This window comes from Chamaea fasciata, unplaced genomic scaffold (genome assembly GCF_029207755.1).
Source record: "Chamaea fasciata isolate MVZ Bird 193981 ecotype frontalis unplaced genomic scaffold, bChaFas1.0.hap1 SCAF_18, whole genome shotgun sequence".
In the NCBI taxonomy this organism is placed as follows: Eukaryota; Metazoa; Chordata; class Aves; order Passeriformes; family Sylviidae; genus Chamaea; species Chamaea fasciata.
The window spans coordinates 9813402-9834777 of record NW_027094103.1 but is presented as its reverse complement, the minus strand read 5'-3'; the positions used below and the strand labels follow the sequence as shown (position 1 = coordinate 9834777).

Sequence of the window (21376 nt, the reverse complement as noted above, 5' to 3'; positions counted from 1 at the left end):
CCTGTCAGGGCAGGGAGACCTTCAACTATCCCAGGTTTCTCCAAGCCCTATCCAGCCTGGCCTTGGACACTTCCAGGGATGGGGCAGCCACAGCTTCTCTGGGCAAAATCCCCACTGAGGGAGTGAAGTTCACTCCTGAGGCCAGGGAGAGGTCAGGGAGTCAGGGAATGGGGTCTGGAAAATTCCTGCATGTCCTCTGACACACACAAAACATCCCCTCCCATGTCCAGTCATTTTCAGAGCTCCCAGTTCTCCTCAAGGATCTCCTGTGACCCAGAACAAAGCTGGAAGCACATCAAGTATCTGGGAAGGCAGCAAACAGCAGCTCTGGCATTTGGGAAAACTCCTGCCAGAGCTCCAGGAGTGTTTGGACAACGCTCTCAGGCACAGGGTGGCATTGTTGGGGAGTCTGTGCAGGGCCAGGAGTTGGACTGGATGATCCTTGTGGGTCGCTTCCAGCTCAGGATACTCCATGATCCTGAGAATGAGCTTTAAAAATACCTGAGGATGCCAAAAAGTAACCACAGAAGAAAGAATATTCCCCTCAGCATTGCTTCAGCCACACAAACCCTTCTAATTCCCAACAGTTTCCACTCCCAGGAACGAGGCTGTGCATCCCAGGCTGGGAGCAGGAAGATGGATGCACTCTGGGATGAGCACACTCTGCATTAGCATGAGAAGGATTTGCAGCTCGTTAGTCATTTTGACTCATTCTCCAACCACCTCCTGCCTGTGAATTATTTGGCATCAAAATAAGAATATCAGTGACAGGGCAGAGGAAAAATAGGGTTGGCACTTAATTATGGTTTTAGAGAAATGACAGGGAAATGAAGGGTTTATATTAAAATGTAAATTAGTAGAAGGAACCCTCCCTGCCCCAAAGTCCAGACACATGTAGAGCCACCTGATGCCAACACACCCAGGGAGGAGGCCAAGCTGGCTGGGGTTTAGTGTCCAAACTGAATGAAATATGAAAATCAATTAAAGATTTAAGAGAATTTTAGTTGTCCATGGACAGGGACAACTTCCACTATCCCAGGTCGCTCTAACCTGTCCAACCTTGCCTGGAACACTTCCAGGGATGGAGCATCCAGAATATTTTGCTGTAGTGAGGTTACTTACAATGGGAACAGGAATCCATGTGACTTTTCTTTAAATCTAAATACACAAAACAGACAGAAAATGAATCAGACCTGCAGAGTGCTGAGCCCTGTAGCTCAAACCTCTGAACAAGACAAAAAAAAAAAAAGCAAAGTTATGACCCCTCCTAAACATCCCCCCAGAAGAGCCAAAAACTTCTTTCCTGAAAAAACTATTTATTTGTTTAACATAAAATATCTAATGTGGACTTCAACTCTCCAATGCTGTGTCGGGAACAGGAACCAGAGGAGTATTTTACAACAAGCTTGAGATACACCAAATTTTTCAACATTAAAATGTAAATCCAGCTTAAAAACTGTACATTCAGACATGGAAACATTCTCTGCTCTTTCGGCATGTATTTGGGAATAACAAATCATTCCGTCCAAGCACACTTGGGGAATTACATTCCCACGCCAGCTTGGCATGTTGATGTCTTGGACACTTGGCAAAACTGAATCCCACAATTCTGTTGGAATTCCAAAGGATCTCACTTTCCAGTTTAAAACGAAGCAGTTGCAGCAATTCCTTTACCAGTGAAAATTGCTCAGTGTGGAAAAGGATTCTTTGGAAGTTTATTTTGTACCTCAACGGTGCTGCCCTACTGATAAAATCTATTGGTGGTGATTTATAACTGGTGTGTGTCAACCCCAGTGTTCTAAGTGAACAAGCTAGAATGGCCTTCTCTTATTAATGATATGCAAATTCCTGCAAATCCTGAATTCCTGCTCCATTTCACCAGTGCCCAACAGGCTCCTGCTGGATTCAGCCAGGTGGGATCAGCTGTGGTGGGCTCCTACCTCTCCCTTTCATTCAGCTGATCCAAAGCCCATGGATATCCACAGATTTTCCCAGATTTCAGTGAGCTTTGGACCAAGCTTGAACAAAATCAAAGACCCAACAACACCGATCTTGGTATTTCTACCATTAAATAGATTTTTTTAGTGCAGAATTCATAAAAAGTGAAAAGCAAAAACGCCTTCCATGTTTTGGTTAACACTGTAAATGTCACAGGTTAAAACTGATCTATTCAACAGCATGGAAAATGTTGCATTCCCTAGAAATCTTTACCTGGGAAGTGGCTTATCTGTAGGATCCAGGTGTGCATGAACAGATAAACTTCACCTAAAACTCTCTAAAGGCCGTTGAATGCAATCCTTTAAAACTGCTGAATATTCACCTAAAAAAATGAAGTGAGATGTGAACATTAACCTGGGAAAGCAGAATTTTAACTCAAGGCATAGAGTAACAAACTGGGCCATGGAGGCCAGGCCTGTCCTGCACTTTGGATTCTCTGTCACCTCTACCCAGGCTCAATTCCAGAGTTTTGGGATGCAAACACAGCTCATGGCAAGCCCAAGGAAGGAAGCATGGAAGCACCTGGGGGACTGGAATGGCCTCGAGGGCCTCCACCAGCAGGAGGAAGAGGATGGAATGTCAGATCTGTCACTGAGGGGTGAACAGCCCGACTGTGCAAAGGCAAACCCAGCTCCAGTAGATCCCAGCTCCAGCAGATCCCAGCCCAGCAGCTTTTCCAGCTCACTGGGCACACATGTGGGGTGATATCTGATTAAACCCATCCAGGATCTGCTTCCTCACTGCTGTGTCCCATATCCAGCACATCAGAGGCCAGCCCAAGTGAAAGCAGAGAGGTTCCCCATCCCTGGAAGTGTCCAAGGTCAGGTTTGGATGGGGCTTGGAGCAACCTGGTCTAGTGGAAAGCAGACCACGGCAGGGGTGGGACCGGTGCACCCAACCCAAATCACTCTGGAATTCTGGTATTCCATGGAACAAGCCCCTGTGGCTCTGCTCCAGGCTGCCCCAGGCACACAGGGTGAATGACCCAACTCCAGCCTGGCAGAAGGAGGTGAACAAATGAGCTGTGGTTGCTGCCAGTGCCATGAGAGCCCTCTGTGTTTGCTGGGATCAACTGGAGCTTGATCTTGGGGGAGCATGAGGACACAGGGACAGGGGACACAAAGGGAACCAACCCAGCTGGATTGGACAGAGGGTTCTGTGCCATCACCCACAGCTGAGCTCAGGGATCCCAGGGATCCCTTGGGAGCTGAATTCATTTTCATCTCGCTGGGAAAAGCCAGATTTGCCTGTTTCCACCAACCATTCCTGGAATCCTTCACTGAGTCACCATCCTCCAGTGGGACTGGATGGACACTCAGTGCCTTGGCAAACTCTCTTCTCAGAAGAACATCCCCCCTCACACAATTCCAACAACTCCTTTGGCCTTTTCCATCATCCTGAGTTTCCTGGCTTTCTTTAAGGAATTCCTGTTTTCCCCTCAGTCTCCAAAGGAGCAGCCTGGCATTTGGTGGAGCATGACAGTGACTCAGAGCTGTGACCCTCAGTGACAGCCGTGCCCCACTTGACAGCAGCTCACTTGTACTGCCCCAAACACGGACTTGGAGACCTATTCCTGACCCCAGGAATGGGATCTGCTTCTCAGCATACTTAAAATGTTCAACTGTAAAAATGTGTTGCACATTTACCTGTGTTCAGGTGAGACACCTGCTCAGACAGACCATAAACCCCCACTGCTCCCACAGCCTCACCAAGTCCATCTCACCCACATTTGGTTGTGTGTCCCAAGGTCTGGAATCCTGAAAATCCACTGAGACCTGGAGGAGGCACATCTCAGATCCCTACACATCCCCACAGACTCTGCCACCTGACTTGTGCCCAGGGACAGCTTTGTGACAAACCTGATGAGCTTGTCCTCACCTGAGCTCCCTGACAAGAGTGGGATCATCCCTTGAGGAGCCACACCTGAAGGAGGGATGTCCCTCATCCAAGGTCACTGCAGATGGGCTCTTCCCATGGTTTTGTTCATTTATTCCAGCTACATTCCTTTGTCACCAGTCAATGTACAATCAGCAGGAAAGGTCCTGCCCAGCTGCCAGGAGTGGCTCCATCCCAACAGCAGAGCTCCCAACTCCACTTGGGGCTACCCCACCGTGAGGATGTGCCCAGGAAACAGAGCAGGGACACACCTGGATTCACACAGGGAACCCCAGGAGTGAGAACCTCCCCACTCCAAGCAACAGACAGAGAGCTCAAGGTCCCTGGCAATGCCAGAGAAGTCCAATTCTGCTCCAAAACGTGAGGATTTACACATTGGACTTGATGAGCTTGGAGGTCTTTACCTTAATGACTCTGTGATTTACATTTCTGCTACAAGGTCCCAGCTCTGCAGCAAACACCACCCTCCCTGCTCCAACTACCCACCTGGGATGGGAGAAACAGACAGGAATCAGTTTCCCAGCAAACCACTCTCCAGGAACAGAACCCAACTGGAAAGCCCGGGTTGGTTTGCCGGAGCCACATTTTGGTGGTGATTTTGATGGCTAAAAGTGCAAGGCAGGCATTTAATCCATAGTGTAGGGGATGGAATCCACCCTGTGCCAGGCCAGGGCCACACTAAAGATGAACCTCTTGGTTTTAGGCATCAAGAGCTCAGTGTTTAATGACAACTTATGCTGGGCTGCAGTCACTTGGCGTTTGCTTGGCACGGGACATTTTAAGCTGAAGAGCTGACCATGCAAGCACGACAGACTGAAGAAAAACACCTCCTGCTAAACTTCCAAGGATATCTGGATCAAAGGCCTCTCCATCCAGAAGGTTTTTATGAGTGTGAGCAACGAGCAGCAGAAACACAATTTGCTGAGGTTCAACCCCAAACTCCTGCAGTTTGACATGTGACGTTGGCAGTGATGGTGGTCAGCTTTCCATGCTTCAGGCTCGGAGGTTTTGTGAGACATCTTGCTCCTATCCTTCATTCTTCCAGCAGGTTTCCATGTCCCATCATTCCTGCGATTCCCCTGGGGAATGAGATCCTCTGCCCACCATCTCCTGGCCCCATTCCTTGTGGCTGGACTCCTGGAGGCCACGGCCCTTGGTCTCGATGGGCAGGAAGCAGGAGGCCAGGGCAGCCAGCAGGCAGCAGCCACTGTAAACCAGCAGAGTCAGATAGACTGAAGATTCCAACATCACCTGCAGGAAAAAGGCAGGGAATGCAAAGCAGCACCTCAGCATGGAAATACAGACACTGGTGGAGCAATAGGAATTTTAATCGTAGTATTGGGAATAAAGCTGAACTTGAAGCTTCTGGAAAGGAGGGAGAGGGACCCAGGCCAGGACAAGGGACAGCAGTTTTAAACTCTCAGAGGGCAGGATTAGAGTGGAGTTTAGGAAGGAAATCTTCCCTGTGAGGATGGGAGGTCCCGGCACAGGTTGCTCAGAGAAGCTGTGGCTGCTCCATCCCTGGAAATGTCCAAGGATGGAGCTTGGAGCAACCTGGGATAGGGGAAGAAAAGCAGGTTCTACATCACCGTCATAGAATCATGGAATTGCTAAAGCTGGAAAAGACCTCCAAGATCATCAGTCCAAACCTCCCGTGCCTCCAGTCTCAGAGGAGAAGGGATTTACCTGTGCAATGAACGGGGTTATGAGGGCTCCCACTCTGGCCATTCCACTGCACGTTCCCAGGCCCAAAGCACGTGTGGCTGTGGGATAAACCTGTGGAAAAAACATCATCCCATCAATCCCAGTGGGAAGTTTTCCTCCTTCCACTCCTGAATCAATGGGAATTAATAAGTGGTGCCACAGCACATTCTGTCACACAATGACAATGGGATCTACAGCTCCAGTCTGGGGTGAGGTCCATTGGGAGCTGGTCATCAAAATGACTTTCCCACCCTGTTCTCACTCCCCTTGAATATTCCCATCACCACAACATCCCCCTTACCTCAGGAGTGTAAACATAGGCAGCCTGAAATCCTCCTGAAATAAAAGCTCTTGCAATAAAGAGCAGCACAGTAAGAACATTTCTGTGAGAAGAAAGAGGAGAGCAGAGTTTGGCAATGTTAAGTACAATCTGCTGGGTTCACTTGGAATTCACTTTTACTTCCCTCCCAAACTCTGCTGAGAAAACCCAACCCCAGCCTTAAATCTTTCTCCAGCTGAGCACGACCATCCCACAGCTTTTCACTCTCAGTTCTCCCACCATAACCATGGAGAAACCCTTTACTCCAGTTGTTCCCTGTGCTGGACTCACCTTCCAACACAGAGAAAGAGCAGGAGGCTGCAAAAGGAGAAGACAAGGAAGGACAGGGCCATGGTTTTCTTGCGGCCGATGCGGTCGATGATCCACAGGGTCACCAACACACCTGTGGGAAGAGGCCAGGAGACCCTTGGGAATGGAGCAAAGAGGGGCTGCAGCAGATTTAACACAGCCTGGGGGGTTTAGATTGGAAATTTTGGCCTCTCTTTCCAATCCTTTGCTGGCCCCGGACAGGGCTGTGGGGTGGATTGCTACTGGTGTCATGTGAAAACAGGAATTCTGTGTCCCAGCTGCTGGGTCCTGTTACAGGCTCCCAGATCCACAAATCCACAGCCCCATCCAGGGATTACTGATGTGACTGCCTGAAACACCTGCTCATGGCTCACTGGAAGAACTTCTGTTAAACTTCTGGCCACTGCTCCCTGCTGGATTTAAAGGGTCTTCAGAATGTGGTATTTTCTTTCTGTTCTGTTATTTAGATGTTTCACCGAATTATTTCTCCCCTGATTTTTGACAGGAAATAAGATCAAGCTCAGTAAATCTCACTATTAATTCTTCCCTCCAGTGCAATTTTCCTAGATTCTTTTGAAAGCTGATGCACAGCAGGAGAGGGGATTACTCCAGCATCAGTATCAAATCCAGAGGTACCCTGTGAATACCTCTCACTCTCAGCTCAGTGTGTGTGAGGATCAAACCAGACCTTTTAGCCACATCACCATTCCAGGGTACCCACTTTTTTTTCTGGGTATCCTTCTCAAAACGATTGTTTGGCAGCACACTCCTCTTAGGAATGACTGTGCATATTTCTCAGTGATACTTGCAAATTATCATTCATTAAATGGCTTCTCCTTGAGCTTTTAGCCCTGAAATTATGATCCAGAAGAGTGAAAATATCCTGATCCATGTCTCTGGTGTTGTTTCAATCATATTAACAGGGGATCCTCTCCATCTGAAGGATCAATGGCTGTTTCACACTATTTTGCTTGTCCTGTGCCAGACTGTCCACTGAAATTTTCTGGAATTGCCTGAAAATCACAGGATCAGGACTGAGGCTGGACACAGAGATTTAAGGAGCAAGTTCTCCATGGATTCACTGTACCCATCATCCTCTGACAGTCACTTATGGATAGAAATTCCAGTGTTTTTGCCCCTTTGATTGAGTTGGTTTCCCTCCTGAAGTGCTGCTGGGTTGGAACAGTCAGAGGGGCCATTCCAGAGCAATGACTGATTTTTTTCTGGAGTGATCCCAGGGCAGGGAGGATCCACAGCTACACCAAGGAGCTCTGAAGCATCAGGCCAGACATCCCAGTTCCACTGCTGCTGCCAGAGCCCATTTCCACACCCTGAGCCATTCCAAGGAAAAACTGGTGCTTCTCATTGCTCCTTACCAGGGAATTCTGACAGAGTTGTCCAGAGCAGGTCAGTGTAATCCTCCTCTGTCAGGTACTCACAGGTCAGGCTGCACTTGGCTTTTACTTCCTGCCTTCTGCTGGATACTGCAGGGAAAAAAAAAAAAAAAAAGCACAAATATTTAATATATATTTTAAGCAAACTCTTCCCTGTTTACCTTCCTGCTGAGTGTCTCACTTTTACTGCCAAAATTTAGGAAGGGATGGACTGGAAGGAATGGTATGGATTCACTGCACCCACCATCCATTAAAATACTTATAGAAAGTTGTTTGGGGATTGAAATTCAAGTGATTCTGCCTCTGATTTAATTGTTATTCCTTTTCTGAATGCCTGATGTGCTGCTGGGATGGAATTCAGAGTCAGAGGGGCATTGAAGAGCAATGCTTGGTGATTCTGCCTGGAAACACTGAACATTTATCATGTTTTCTGTGACAGGATGTCTCAGCTCAGTGAAAATTCCACCTCCTTATCAGCTGTACAGCCTGAATTATTTTCCAGTCCAGGGCTCAGGACAGAATTAACTCCAATAATTCAGTTTCTCCCAACACAAATTGGGATCCCAACATTTCCTACACTCTGAGAATACTGAACAACCCCATGTCCTTATAAAAAACAAAGGTTTTAAGGGCTGCATCTTCCTCTGGGGAGGCAAACCTGTGTCAGAGCTCTCAGAGCTCATCACTGCTGTTCAACCCCAGAATCTGGGGCTGCTCCATCACTCCCCATCCACCTTTATAATTTCCCAACTTCCAGGCAGTTTTTCCTAATTACAAGTGTTCTGAATGCAATCATTCCTCCCCTGGGGAATCAAACTGTTCAAGTCTCTTCTTAACTCAGTCAAAGCACCGTGTTTTTTTTCCACAAAAAAAATTTCTGCAACACAAAGGACGTTGATTTCTCACCATTATCTTTTTTTCTCAGCAGGCTTTCCCATCCTGAGAAACCAGGAGATCCACAGCAGCAGCTTCTGTCTCTCAGAACTAATTAGACCTGTCAAATCTGCAAACCTCTATTTATTCAATCACTTTTTTTCTTTATTTTTTTATTTTTTATTTTTTTTTTAATTAAGAAGAACAGATAACAGGTCTGCCTTGAAGGTTGTCTTGTTGTTTGACTTTTTGGGCTCCAAACCACTGTGCAGGACCTCTCTGCACCAGGCAGAGATGAGAGAATACTTAAAATAAAGTAAACTTAAAACTCAGCCACATTCCTTTTCCAAACCACCAGCAGGAGATGATCTAATAAAAGATATTCCAGCAGTTTTAACAGGACATATTTAAAAAGAAAAAGATGGAGCAATACTCACTGCTGCAAACATCTCCTGCTTGGAAGAACTCTGTAGTTAATAAAACTAACCCATAATACGAAAAAGCATTGGAAAACCTGCAAGGAAGCAAATGAGAGAGGAAGTTTCAGCTGGTCCAACTTAAAAGAAACACCACCAATCACAAGTCCTACCTCAAAGCTATTTCAGCATTCAGAAAATTAAAGGGCAATTTGATTGGGAATGCTTGGGTGCTTGGATAAATTACAAATCAATACAGGTTGGGGTTTTTTTTGTTTGGTTGGGTTTTTTTTTTCTGAGGAAGAAGTTGCTGTATTTGAGTAAAATCCCTTCAATAAAACCCATTTAGAGCTGTGCTGGCACTGAACCTTCAGGTTTTCTCTTACCAAATAAACCAGAGCAACAGCGTGGTCCAGCGGAAATGGGGGGTGAAAAGATCCCTCATTTTACCTCGGTCCTCCTGTTGGGAACAAGCAGAAGTTGGATGATGAGGGACAGCCAAAGTGTCAAATTTCATCTTGTCTCATGAATTCAGATCCTGGAATTCTGACCTGAGCTCTTTAACAACCTCAAGGTTTGGTTTTCTTAACAACAGTGAGGTTAAATAACATTAATGCCTGTTTTAAAGCTGCTTTTCACTTCCAAATGAGAAATTAACTCTTCCTCAGTGGGAAAGAGGCCTAAATGATCAAAGGTCATTTTTTTTCTGCCTAGCTGAGACATTCAAATTGAACAGAACATTGATGATTTGCTTACAAACCCCCTCAGTTTCATTGTTCTGGAGGTGCCTGTGACCTGCACGTACCTGCCTGGAAACCACCAGTTTTCCCAAGGGCATTGGAGCTCCATTCTCTGTGGCAATCCTCTTCAAAGTGGCCAGGGCTTTCTCCTGGTTCCCAGACAACACATCGTACCTGGCACTTTCTGGCAGCCACTAAGGGTCACACACACACACACAGGAGAGTGTCACAACCAGCAGTAAACTCTGGGATTTTCCTTTGGGGGAAATCTCAGTGATTCCAGCAGATTCTCACATAAGGAAGGATTTTCACACAACAAAAGATTACAGAAATAAGCTTGAAGAATTCCAAGCAAGAATTCCAAGAATCATCTCATCAGGCTTTAAAAACTGTAAACCCCCACTTTCCCCATGAACTCAGAACCCTTTCCCTTCCATTCCTTTGGGTTTATCCTTGACAACTGTTGGGATGTTTTGCAGGTTTTTTACATTATCCTTTCCATGAAGGAATGGCAAAGCCTCCAGGGCAGATGACAAGATCCTCTAAAATTTATGAGTTTAAGTTCTTTGTAATTCTGAACAAGCTTGTGAGCACCTGGGTAACTGGAGATATTCCTGAACAACTAAGGAATAAAAAGGGCTGCTAAACCACCTGACAAGGATATTTATCTATGAGGAGACTGAGTGATTGGCAAAGATATCACCTAATAATAAATAATTAGTAGATAAATAATAAAATATATCACTGAAGCTCAGGTTTAAATTGTTTAGGAATCTGACCTTCACTCTGCAGATTCCATCCCTGATTTGAGAGGATTTTTAAGTGGAAATCGATTCTAAAAGTGGCAAAATTGAAAGAGAATTTAGGGAAATAGCAACAGCTTTTGATAAAATGTTGATTCCACTGAGCTTAGTTGAAACAAAGTCATTAAATTGGAGAGGGTTCCAGGCCTGATTTCACCGAATTCCAGCCCTCCATTGTCCTCCAGTCAATTACAGTCACATCAACACAACTCTCCCTGGAATGTTTTTCCCAGCACTCTGTTGAAACTGCATTTTTTGGTCATTATTTCAGTTGTTTCACAGAAGACACCACCAGAGAGCTCAGGACTCTGCTGATTTCTTTCAGCTGGGTCACAGAATGGGGTAGAGGAGTGGGAATTGCAGGAATTCATATGAATCCTTGAGGAATACCTACAAAACACAGGACAGCAAAGAGCAGGAGTGGGAGGGCAGAGAGGATGAGGAGCCAGCGCCAGCCGAGCGTGGGCATCACCACCACTGCCAGGAGCACTTCAAACACAGTCCCAAGGGCCCAGAACACCTGGAAGAGGGAAAACCAACAGAAAAATGAGGAATGGAGTGCTCCCAAGGGCTCCTCTTTGGAACATTTCAGGCTGTGCTCACCAGGGATGGCTGGAGAGAGAAATTCCAGGGGTGAAAATTCTGCCTTAAAATCTTCCAAGGACATAAAGTCCCTGTGTGACTTTGACATGTTTGGATGAAGATGTGGAGCTTAATTTAGCACTGAATTTGTGGAGCTCTCAGCTCTCCAAATCCATCACTGAGATGCATTTCACCACTAAACCATGGACCCCCAATGACCCTCTCTGCAGCCCTGGGTGCAAAATAATTTGGAAAAAGGCAAATTCAACACAAAGAGTGGAGTGTGACAGGAAAACTTCCTGCTGCTTTTGGAGCTGGGCTGGTACCAGAGCTCAGGAGTGACTCAGCTCCACACCAAGGTGGACAGGCCAGGTCCGGCTGCAGCTCTGAGGGGATTTCCAGGCAGGAGGATGGAAGGGATTGTGACCACCAGGGGATCTGTCCCTCGAGGATCAGAATGCACCCACTCACCTCTATTAATAAAATGCATTTTGCTCTGGCTTTCATTGGAAGGAACTCAGCATATAAAGTTACCCTGAAAGAGGGAACAGAGAGGAAAATGTCAGCACAGAGAGGGAAATGCCGCAGCAGACAGAAGTTCAAACATCCTTTTTGCCTTTTAATAAAACTGCCAAACCCAGAGCAGCAACTTGAAGTTCTCCCTATCCCCAGAGCCAGCCAGGCTGTGACACTGGGTCACACTCCCCTTCTACCCCACAACAAACCCTTCAACATTGCAAGAGAGGACACAATTTGCTCCTTTTGTGTGGTTTTGTGACCCCAGAGTTGTCAATTAAATGCAGATCTTGATGCTCATGTTTTCACAGCCCTGCTCTGAGCCAGAGCTCCATTGAAAACACCATTTTATCTGGTATTTTCAGCGTGGTCCATCAGAATTCAACACAAACTCCTGCTGGATAAAGGATTTCTTCAGGGCTTTACAACCAGCTCAGAGAATTCCCATCTGTCTCCTGTGCCAGGGTTCAGTTCTCCAAGAGGGGAATACTTTCATGTCACTGGTATAAAATAATTTGCATTCTTTTATTGTGGGACTCAAAGAGCAACCACTAAGGCTTTGTTTCATGCCTGTGCCAAGGAGTGATGGCAAAGCTGCTCCAGGAGGAATTCCTGAGGAGGAATTTAGGCAGCAGCCAGTCCAGGCTTTGTCATCTCCTTCAAACTGGTAAGGTTTGGCTTTGCTCTGTTTGCATTCCATTTTCCTGCCTCCAAACTTCTCAGGCTTCCTTTGAGGTTTGGGACAAAATTCCTGCTAACTTCAAGAGTGGATTGATCTCTGAGGAGCTGCTTGGTTCATGGAAAGTATAAAGTTTCACACAATATTTCATTCAAGCAGAGATTTAGAGAACTCAAACCACATCTTAAAGAGTAGCTCAGGTCCCTCTGTAGTGCAGAGAAAACAGGAGCTGGTGAATGACCCCAGCAAAAGAAGGACATGGAATTGTTGGAGCCAATCCAGAGGAGGAAATTACACTCACAATTCCATGGAGATCCAGGCACTCACCTCCAAAATCACACAGCTTAAGGATATCAGAAAGGAGCTACTTCTCCTGCTTCATTCATATTTACCCCTCTGGCAAATAAATCTCTGTTATAGTTAGAACAGGACACAGGGAGAATGGGATCCACTTGGAGATCTGTAACTGGCTCTGTTTTTTCTCTCAGGAAGCCACAGAACCTCAGTGAGCCGAGTGGCCCTGGCTGGGCTGCACCTGCAGCTCTGGATTTTTAATCTGCAAGTGGTCACAGAAAAGCCAATGTCTTGCCTTGGGAAGGAATCTGTGAGCCATCAATCCAAGCCAGACTCTGCCTGCTCCAAAATAGCACCTCCAGAAGGCAAAAAAATCAATTGGTAAGGATATAAAAGAGAGAGAGAATGGCAGTACCCTTCCCTTTACATTCATAACTAAAAGCCTAGAGCAGGGTTATTTATTGCAGGTGGAAAATTTATGGATCCCTCTCTTCAGTGAAAGGAACCACACAATGATAGAGAAATATCCTGACACTTCCTTTTCCTTGTGAGCCATCCCAGCATCTCCAGTGCTCCAGGTCTGGGCTGTGTGGGTTTGAAATTCCAGCTCAGGGTGAGATGGGGAAGTTCAGGCTCTGACTGAACAATAATCTGGGGATTTAAAATCAGAGTCAGGGCTCAGCTCTGCCTCTAAATGCTGGAGTTTAGGGCATGACCTGCCTTGCAACAAGACCAAGGTTTGAGGTGGCTGAACAGAAACAAGACTTCAATGTGACACGAGAATTTGATAAGAAAGAAACAGAAATGAGGAAGTTTGGACCTGTGAATATTTACTTACGACTGAGGCACTCCTCCAATCCCAAAGCCCACCAGGCCCCTCAGCACCAGGATCCAGCTGTAAATGGGAGCAAATCCACTGAGGATCCCATAGTAGAGTGTCCACAACACGCTGATCTTTAGGCCCTGTGATCAGCAAGAGTTAAAAATCACTGTAACACAAATTCAAGTGTAAAACAGAGCTTCAAATGCCTTCTGTTTCACAGGAGCTTAGTTCTGGATGTGCTTAATGCTGCTTTGTACACGTGGACATTTGGGAATCCTGGGATGGTTTGGGTCAGATGGGACCTTAAAGCTCATCCCATCCCACCCCCTGCCATGTGCAGGGACACCTTCCACTATCCCAGGTTGCTCCAGCCTGGCCTCAGACGCTTCCAGGCATGAGGCAGCCACAGCTTTCTCTGGGCACCCTGTGCCAGTTCCACTGGAATGTCCACACTGCAGAAATATTGGGATATATCCCAGCAGGAGCTGCAGACTTACTGTTTTCCTCCCATACTGGTCTGAAATGTTTCCCCAGAGTGTGGAGCTGGACATCATTCCCACAAACACCACCTGTGGAACAGTAAGAAAAAAAAAAATCTTGGAGGTGGTGTTGTAAGATCTCTGCTTCCCAAGGTCACTGGATAATCCCAGAATTATTTAGGCTGGAAAAGACCCCTGATATTGGTGAGTCCAATCTCAAAAATCAACTGTTTGTTCTCTCTCAGGGCTCTCGGTCTGTCAGAGAGCTTAAATGTGGGGAGAGAGAAAGATTTGCAAGCAAGATAATCAAAATTTACCAATTTTCTTTTTTTTAATTAATCAAATGGTTTGAATTTTAGGATGAAACTGAGTAAATTCAAAGGTTTTCCTGGAAATTACATGAAACTTCAAGCCTGAAACCTGCAAATGCCCTCAGTTCTCACTGAATTTCATTACTTCAATCTTAAAAAAAACCTCCTGTAAATCTTTTTTAAGAAAACTCCTATAAAACTCCTTCCAAGCTGAAGGCAATCTGCAAAGGCCACGAGGAGTTTTAATCTTGGGGATACAAAGCAAAATATCTGGATAACAATGATGGCAAAACCTCAGGGAAGACAGGAGCTGTCAGGTATTTTTCCTACCGAGGTGAGCAACGCAACCTTCCAGCTGGGTAAGCGCCACTCACAGTGCAGCTGAGGAGCAAGGATACTTAAAATCATCATTTCCATGGCATCTGCCATCTGCAGGGGGAAGAGAAAGCAAAATCAACAACTGCCTGCAAGTCAGGTGGATCTAGGAGTCAATAAAAGGCCTTGGTGACATTTCCGTGCCATTCCCACCTTGAGGTTGAACAAAATATTTAACATTTGAGATTTGAACTCATTTCTGATTGTCAGCACGTATAGAAACTCTGGCAGAGAGGATCCAAAGAGAGAAATCCAAAGATTTTGAGGAGGTTTGGCTGGTCAGTGACACGGGTTCAGTCACTTCCAAAGTGCAAATTCCAGCTTTCAGCCCCTTCTCACATGGATTCAGTCAGGACTGTTTGACACCTTGTAACTTATTCCCTTCAACACTCCTGAAAACCAAATCCCAAGCTGAGTTAGGATCTAAACCATGGCAGATTCCAGCTTTTTACATGGATAAAAGCCAGCAAATACAGCTCCAGGTATCAGGATCCTGAAATACACCACAGGAGGTGGAGCACAGAGCTTCAGAAAGAGCAGAAAAATGGAAACCAAGACTTTTTTTTTAAAATGTGGATATCAAGGTTAAAAGTGGAAGCGCTGGGCTGCTGTTGCTCTGAAACTCAGATTACAGCAATCCTGACCGATACAGACAACTGAGGAGGCAGCAGATGGGAAGAATGTGGCAAAATCACTGCAGGAAGCCTCAAGTTCTGCAGGACCAGCCTGGAACCTCATTTGAAACCAAACTGAAGTGGAGAATCGAAATGGTTTTCCAAACCCTGATTTATAAGAACTTCAGAGACAAAGAAATCCACCATCACCCCTCACAACAAGGCTGAGTGCTGCTGTTATTTTAATTTCCAGTGAAATTCCTGCTTTATTGTACATTTATCTGCTTGGAGACTCTCTGCCCCCATTATTTGAAATCCCTGAGATTCTCTAAGTGATGATCATGAACTGATCCTGATGCCAGTTACTTGCCCAGGCCAATCCAGTAATGACAGAGAGCTTCCACTGGAACTTCCCAAATCCAATGGCTTCCACCGCATCTTCCACCATGAAAGTATCTGGAAAAAAGAAAACAATTCCAGTGGATTCTTTCCTTAGAAATGCCAGCCTTTGAGAGAGAACTTTCTGGTTTAATTAATGATTAATTGGCTAATCTGCAGAGATTTCAGACATGTAACAGAGCTATTTAGTTATTATACAATTCCTACTCAGGAAAATCTCTGTGTTCTTCCAAAGGCAAAATAATTCGTATTATTCCTAGAATATTTTAATCATGTGGAGGTAAATCAGTGTGGCACCCACAAGTCCAGCCTCCTCCTCCTGGAAGTGACTCCTCTAGGCACTGAAATGCAGCTTTAAGTGGGGAGAAACAGCTCTGCCCCAGCCCACAGCCATGCTGGGAGCTGCTGGGAATATTTCAGTGCAACCTCTCATTATTTCAATCAAGAATTTCTCCAAGAAGACACAAATCTTAAACCCCACTTCTGTTAAAAATGCTGCTGGTTGTTTCCCACCCACTGCCATGACCTCTCTGTTCCAGCTGAAGGTGCTGAGGTGTCTCAAATTCCTTTGCTCAAATGCAAAATGAAACGGCCAAGAAAAGCACGTTTTGATATTTGAGTCGTTTAAATCAATTTAAGTCTCACAGTTCCAACACTCGCATCAGTTTGGAAAGGACATTCCTCAGAAAAAGTTTTGGCTCAGAGATCCCCACAACAAAAAAAACCCAGGAGGAAATCAAACAAAATCCAAGGGATAAAGCACAGCAGAGAAGTTCAGAAACAAGATTAATACCAAATTTTCACACTGTGCTAAGATAAATTCAATATTTCTCATCCCTCCTAAAGCAGTGATGCCTCCAGGCAGGAAGCAGAAGCTGAGTTGGACATTCCTGTTGTCCTCTAGGAAAAGAGGAGCCAGGAACACTGCAGATTCATCTCAGCCTTGAAGGACAGCCAGGTGTAGCTGCTACAGGAGCTCTGAGCAGCTCCAGAGGGAACTCAGGCAAATTCCAGCGTGGAACAGGGGATGGCAGCTGGATCCACAACTCCCTAATGGAATATCCAGCACTGGGGACACAAAAAGGAACACAGAGAGCATCCCACAGGCAATGAGCTGATCAAACCACAATTTTCAAGTCTGACAGAATTTCCCTGAGTTACTATTTTTATCTGGGGATTCTTAACTTCTCCAACTCCTCCTGTATCCAGCCTGACCGGGATGAAGAGATCCCACCTTTGTCCACGCTATAAATGCATATTATAAAGTTGGCTTTTCACAAATATTAGAAGGAACACGATCTGTATAATTGTACTGTATTGTGTTTTATTAATAGAGTTTAGAAAAATGATGAATGTATTTTCTGATTTCAATCAGAAATATATTTACATTCTATTTACTATAATGTAAATAGTAATAAGACTTGGTTTTTCTTCTTTGTAACATCTAAACTGACCAAGCCAGAAGGTATGGGGGAAGGGTCACCACACTGTAACCCTCCATAAAAAACTGCTGACTTTCTGGGTTGTTTTTTTAATCAAAATGAAGACAACCAAAAACCTCAAAGAGAAAGATTTATAAGACCCATGTTACCAGACAGAGTGGAGCCACCCACAAATAAATCTATCCGATAAGATAATTGGGGATACTTGAAACAGATAAAAACTCGAAAATTAATATTAATATCTATTGAATTTATATTTAATATTAATATCTATCTATCTATTAATATTAACTTTAATATCTGCTGAATATGTAAAAGAGCAATCCTTAAAACACAGTAGTTGAAAGAGAAGTGCGTGCTTCCTGGTGAGGCACCCCAGCTGGAACTTTGCTCTTCTGTCTCCCAATTGTCTATTTTTATTATTTAATTAAACTTAAAAATTTTTCTAAGAGAGTGGAACTCGGTTTTTCACATCCACAACCTTCTCCTTGCAGGAAAAAAACCCAAAAAAACCAGAACAAGAGCCCTGCTCACTGTGAAAAACGAGTTCCACTCCTTTAAAAATTTATGAGTTTAATAGAAATTAAAAATAGACAATTAGGAGACAGAAAGCAAAAGTTTCTCAGCTGAGGGTGCCTGGCATAAAGTCAGCCAGCAGCACACCTTTCACTCTTTCAGACCTCGATATTTAAGGATTGCTGTGTCCTTTCAATCATTTTATCTGATAAAATTTATTTGTGGATGGCTCCACTATAAATTTTCTCATAAATTTTCTTCTTGAGGTTTTTGGGTTTTATTTTGATTAAAAAAAAAAAAAAAAGCCAGAAATCCAGCAGCCTTCATGCAGGGCCACAAGGTGACAACTCCTTTCTATACTTTTTTTGGCCTGGTCAGTTTAGATGTTACAAAGAAGACAAAACCCAATCCTCTTACCACTTACATTGTGTCGCAATCAGAAAATACACTCATCACTTTTCTAAACTCCATTAATAAAACACAATACAGTACAATTATACACACAGTATTCATTCTAATATTTGCCAAAAGCCAACTTCATAATCTGCATTTCTAACACTCACCATCCGTGGGGTTGGCGAATTCCTTGGGCACGGCAGCTCCATCCCCGAGCTCCACGGGCTCCAGCTCCGTCCTCACCCCCTCGATCTGCACCTCGTGCTCTCCCGAAATTCCATCCTCCTCCGACCTCGAGCTCTCCCCCGTGCGGCGGAACTTCACCACCCTGAAAGCACAAAAAACGGGATGGATCCTTCCCGGAGTGTTTTCCAGCCGGGAGCTGGGCTTGGGGAAGCTGGAAGCTCTGTTTCACATCAAGGTTTTTCTCCTCCTTCTCACATCCTCCACTGGGATTTGTGTTTGGATCTGGTTTCAGGGATGCTACATTGGGATGGGATGGAATCCTTGGACACCAAGAGGCTGTTATTGTGTTATCCAAAAAGCTATAAAACCACAGGGGTCATGAAAATATGATGGAATAATGCATATTTAATGAGATCCACGTTTTCTGTGCCTGGATTTTATTGGAATTAGGCATTGCTGTGTCATTGAATTTCAGGTGTTTGTTTTTTGGTGGTTTTTTTTTTGGTTTTTTTTGTTGTTTTTTTTTTTTTTTTTTCCTGGCAGGAAGAGCCAAATTCAATTTTCTGAGTTGTTTTTGTGATTAGAAGTGAAACTCCTGAAATGCACCAGGATCTGAAATATTAGTGAAATGCAATTACTGAGCTCGTTCAGGGAAGGGATGGATTTTTTTTTCCCATCAGGATGCTGATTCTGTGTCTGCGCTTTCATCTTAAACAGAATTATTTAATACCATGTCATTAATGGAATATCTGTGTTTTAAGACCAGAATTTGCTAAATTGACACAGCTTTGATGTTTTGGTCCGAGGGATTTGCTCCCTTCCCACAGTGAAGGTTCTTTTCCCATCTGTGAAGTTTTCTGTGGCCAAAGATTTGGGAACAGATCCAGCAGATTTAATGGAACAGATCCCTCAAACTTCCTCCACTTTATCTGCAACACAAGGGAACTTCTTCCCCTTGGAAAGTGAAAAATCCCTTGGATTTAAGTGAAATAAGATTAAATGATCACAGAATCACAGGGAGGGACCTTAAAGATCATTCCAGCCTTGGAGGTGATGGTTCCTACAAAATCTGAGCATCCCAAATCCAGGCAGGGATCGCCACGTTCCTCAGCACAGAGAATAAAAATGTAGGTGTATAATTTAGGGATATATGAAACAAAGGAAAAAACTCCACAAGGACAATTTCTGTTCCACACTTGCCAAATTTTTCACATCTGGGACACCTCAGGGAGCTGCTGCGTTTATTTGCAAAATCTCACAGCAGTGGAAGGTACTTTGGAACGTATTCCCAGGTTTTGTTCTTAAAAACGAGGGGGAAAAAAAAAGCTTGATAAATTAACCTCTGATTCTTTTCCCTGACAAGCCGAGGATTGGAAAAGAGCCGGAGTTCACGTCCCTTTCCCCAACTTCTCAGGAATGTTACGGGACAGGGCGCTCTGTCATTGACACGAGCTCATGAATATTTAACACCAACTTGAAACACTCGCTCCGCGCCTTGCAGAGCCCATGATTTATAAATAGGAAAATGTTGCAAAACACCTGAGAATGGAGCATTAGGAAAAACGGGGTCGGTTTGAAAGGAAGCATTCGGAATCGAGGGGAAAAGAGGGAATTCCTGGGGTAAACGGCACCGAAGATTTTATCAGGTTTTGGGGGTTTTTTCTGTTTGGTTGGTTTTGGGGTTTTTTTGGGGTTTTTTTGTTTGGTTTGGTTTTTTGTTTTGTTTTAAGGGGGTTTTTTTGTTGTTTTTTTGGGGGGAGGGATGGTTTTGTTTAATTTTTTTTTTGTTTTGGTTTTTTTTTTTGGTTGTTATTTTTTGGGTGGTGGTTTTTTTGTGGTTGGGTTTTTTGGGGGGTTTTTTGTTTTGTTTTGTTTTGTTTTTTGGTTTTTTTTTTTTTGCACAGATCCAGCAATCACATCCCAAAGACAGAGAGTTCCTGGCAAAAATCAGCGTTTTCCTGGTGCAGCAGCGTTCGGCTTTCAGCAAACGCTGGGAATGCCCCCTCAAAACCACCTCGGCAGGGCAGGTTCTGCCCTGCCATCCCCCCCTGGCGAGGAGGAGGAGGAGGATGGCGAGGAAGAGCCTCCCCAGCACAACGTTATTTACAGATAAACCCCCCCCACCCTGCAAAGGCGATCCCGACGTCTCCTCTCCCCCCCAAAAAATCTCCTGCCGCTTCCACGGTTTTATCCCAATCCCTGCTGGTTTTTTTTTACCACCATCAAATCCACGCCGAGAAAATAAAAACCAAAAAGAAAACAACAAAACAACCAAAGGAGACGAGTGAATTTATGTAACGAACGGCTCCTGCATCCCTCGGGATGCTGCACCCGGGCAGCTCCAGCGGGGAAAACGGCCTTGCTTCCCGGGGCCTGAGCCCCTTCCCGGCACAATTCCCCGGCCCCCGGCGGGATCCCCGCGGCCGGAGGGGCAGGAGCCCCCCCGGAGCTACTCACGGCAGCTGCTTCAGCTGGAACAAATCCTCCTCCATGGCCGGGCGGCGGCTGCGCTCATCGCTCCCGCATGGCGGGCTCGGGATGCGGGCTCGGGATGCGGGCTGGAGCGGCGGGAGAGGCTGGAAGGGCTGGACAGCTCCGCAGGAACCGCGCGCACCCGGCTCAGCTGAGCTTGGCTGGGCTCAGCCTGGCACGGCACGGCTCCGCTCAGCACGGCTCGGCTGCTTTGGCACAGCTCAGCTCGGCATGGTTTGGGCTCAGCTCAGCACGGCTGGGCTCGGTCTGGCACGGCTCGGCTCAGCATGGCTCAGCTCGGCTTGGCTCAGCTGGGCTGGGCTCAGCTCAGCACGGCTTGGCTCGGATCAGATCACCCGCACTGGCCATGGCTGGGTCTGGCTCAGCACAGCTCGGCTCGGCTCGGAGCGTTTGGCTGAGCTCGGTTTGGCTGAGCTCGGCTCAGCCGCGGTTCCCGCATTGCCTCGAGCGGGCTGGGATCGGGCAGCGCCCGGAGAACCCCCCGAGCCCGTCCCCGAGCGTCACATCCACCGGGACGGGGAATCCAGGGACGGGACGGGACGGGACGGGCCCCTGCCCCGGGCAGCGCTGCCAGGGCTGGACAACCTTCCCAGGAGGATTTGCCCTCAGTATCCCAACTAAAGCGCCCCTGGAGCGGGCGGGACTGCAATATCGCACTGTTTTCCCGGAGCTCTGAGCCGCGGGCCGGCGACAACACGGGCGGGCTCTGAGGGGTGGGGATTGGGCCCGTCACACCGGGACCGGCCTGTGAGCCCCGGAGGTCCCCACACAGCCGGTACCACAGCCGGAACAGGCCCGTTACCCGGTTACAGGCCGCTC

At 46.0% G+C, this 21376-nt stretch overlaps 1 protein-coding gene across 1 annotated transcript; it reads right to left on the bottom strand.

Moving 5' to 3' along the window:
• Positions 1-1308: 1308 nt before the first annotated feature.
• Positions 1309-20576, bottom strand: SVOP (SV2 related protein). Its single transcript, XM_066199655.1, has 16 exons — positions 20522-20576; positions 18046-18206; positions 15496-15581; positions 14467-14565; positions 13844-13915; positions 13362-13486; positions 11506-11569; positions 10847-10972; positions 9715-9843; positions 9296-9369; positions 8931-9007; positions 7603-7710; positions 6209-6320; positions 5900-5981; positions 5581-5670; positions 1309-5145 (listed from the first exon to the last, which is right to left on the bottom strand). The coding sequence occupies exons 1-16, from the start codon at positions 20554-20556 to the stop codon at positions 4957-4959; spliced, it is 1629 nt and encodes a 542-aa protein (XP_066055752.1). The 5' UTR covers positions 20557-20576; the 3' UTR covers positions 1309-4956.
• Between the last annotated feature and the right edge of the window lie 800 nt (positions 20577-21376).

Excerpts from the sequence above, each read along its gene's own strand:
- SVOP (XM_066199655.1), bottom strand. The coding sequence starts at position 20,556 with ATGGAGGAGGATTTGTTCCAGCTGAAGCAGCTGCC. Across the intron at positions 7,711-8,930 it reads AGCAGGAGATGTTTGCAGCA|TATCCAGCAGAAGGCAGGAA; the intron begins GTGAGTATTGCT and ends TTTTCCCTGCAG. Across the intron at positions 5,982-6,208 it reads CTCTTTCTCTGTGTTGGAAG|AAATGTTCTTACTGTGCTGC; the intron begins GTGAGTCCAGCA and ends TTCTTCTCACAG.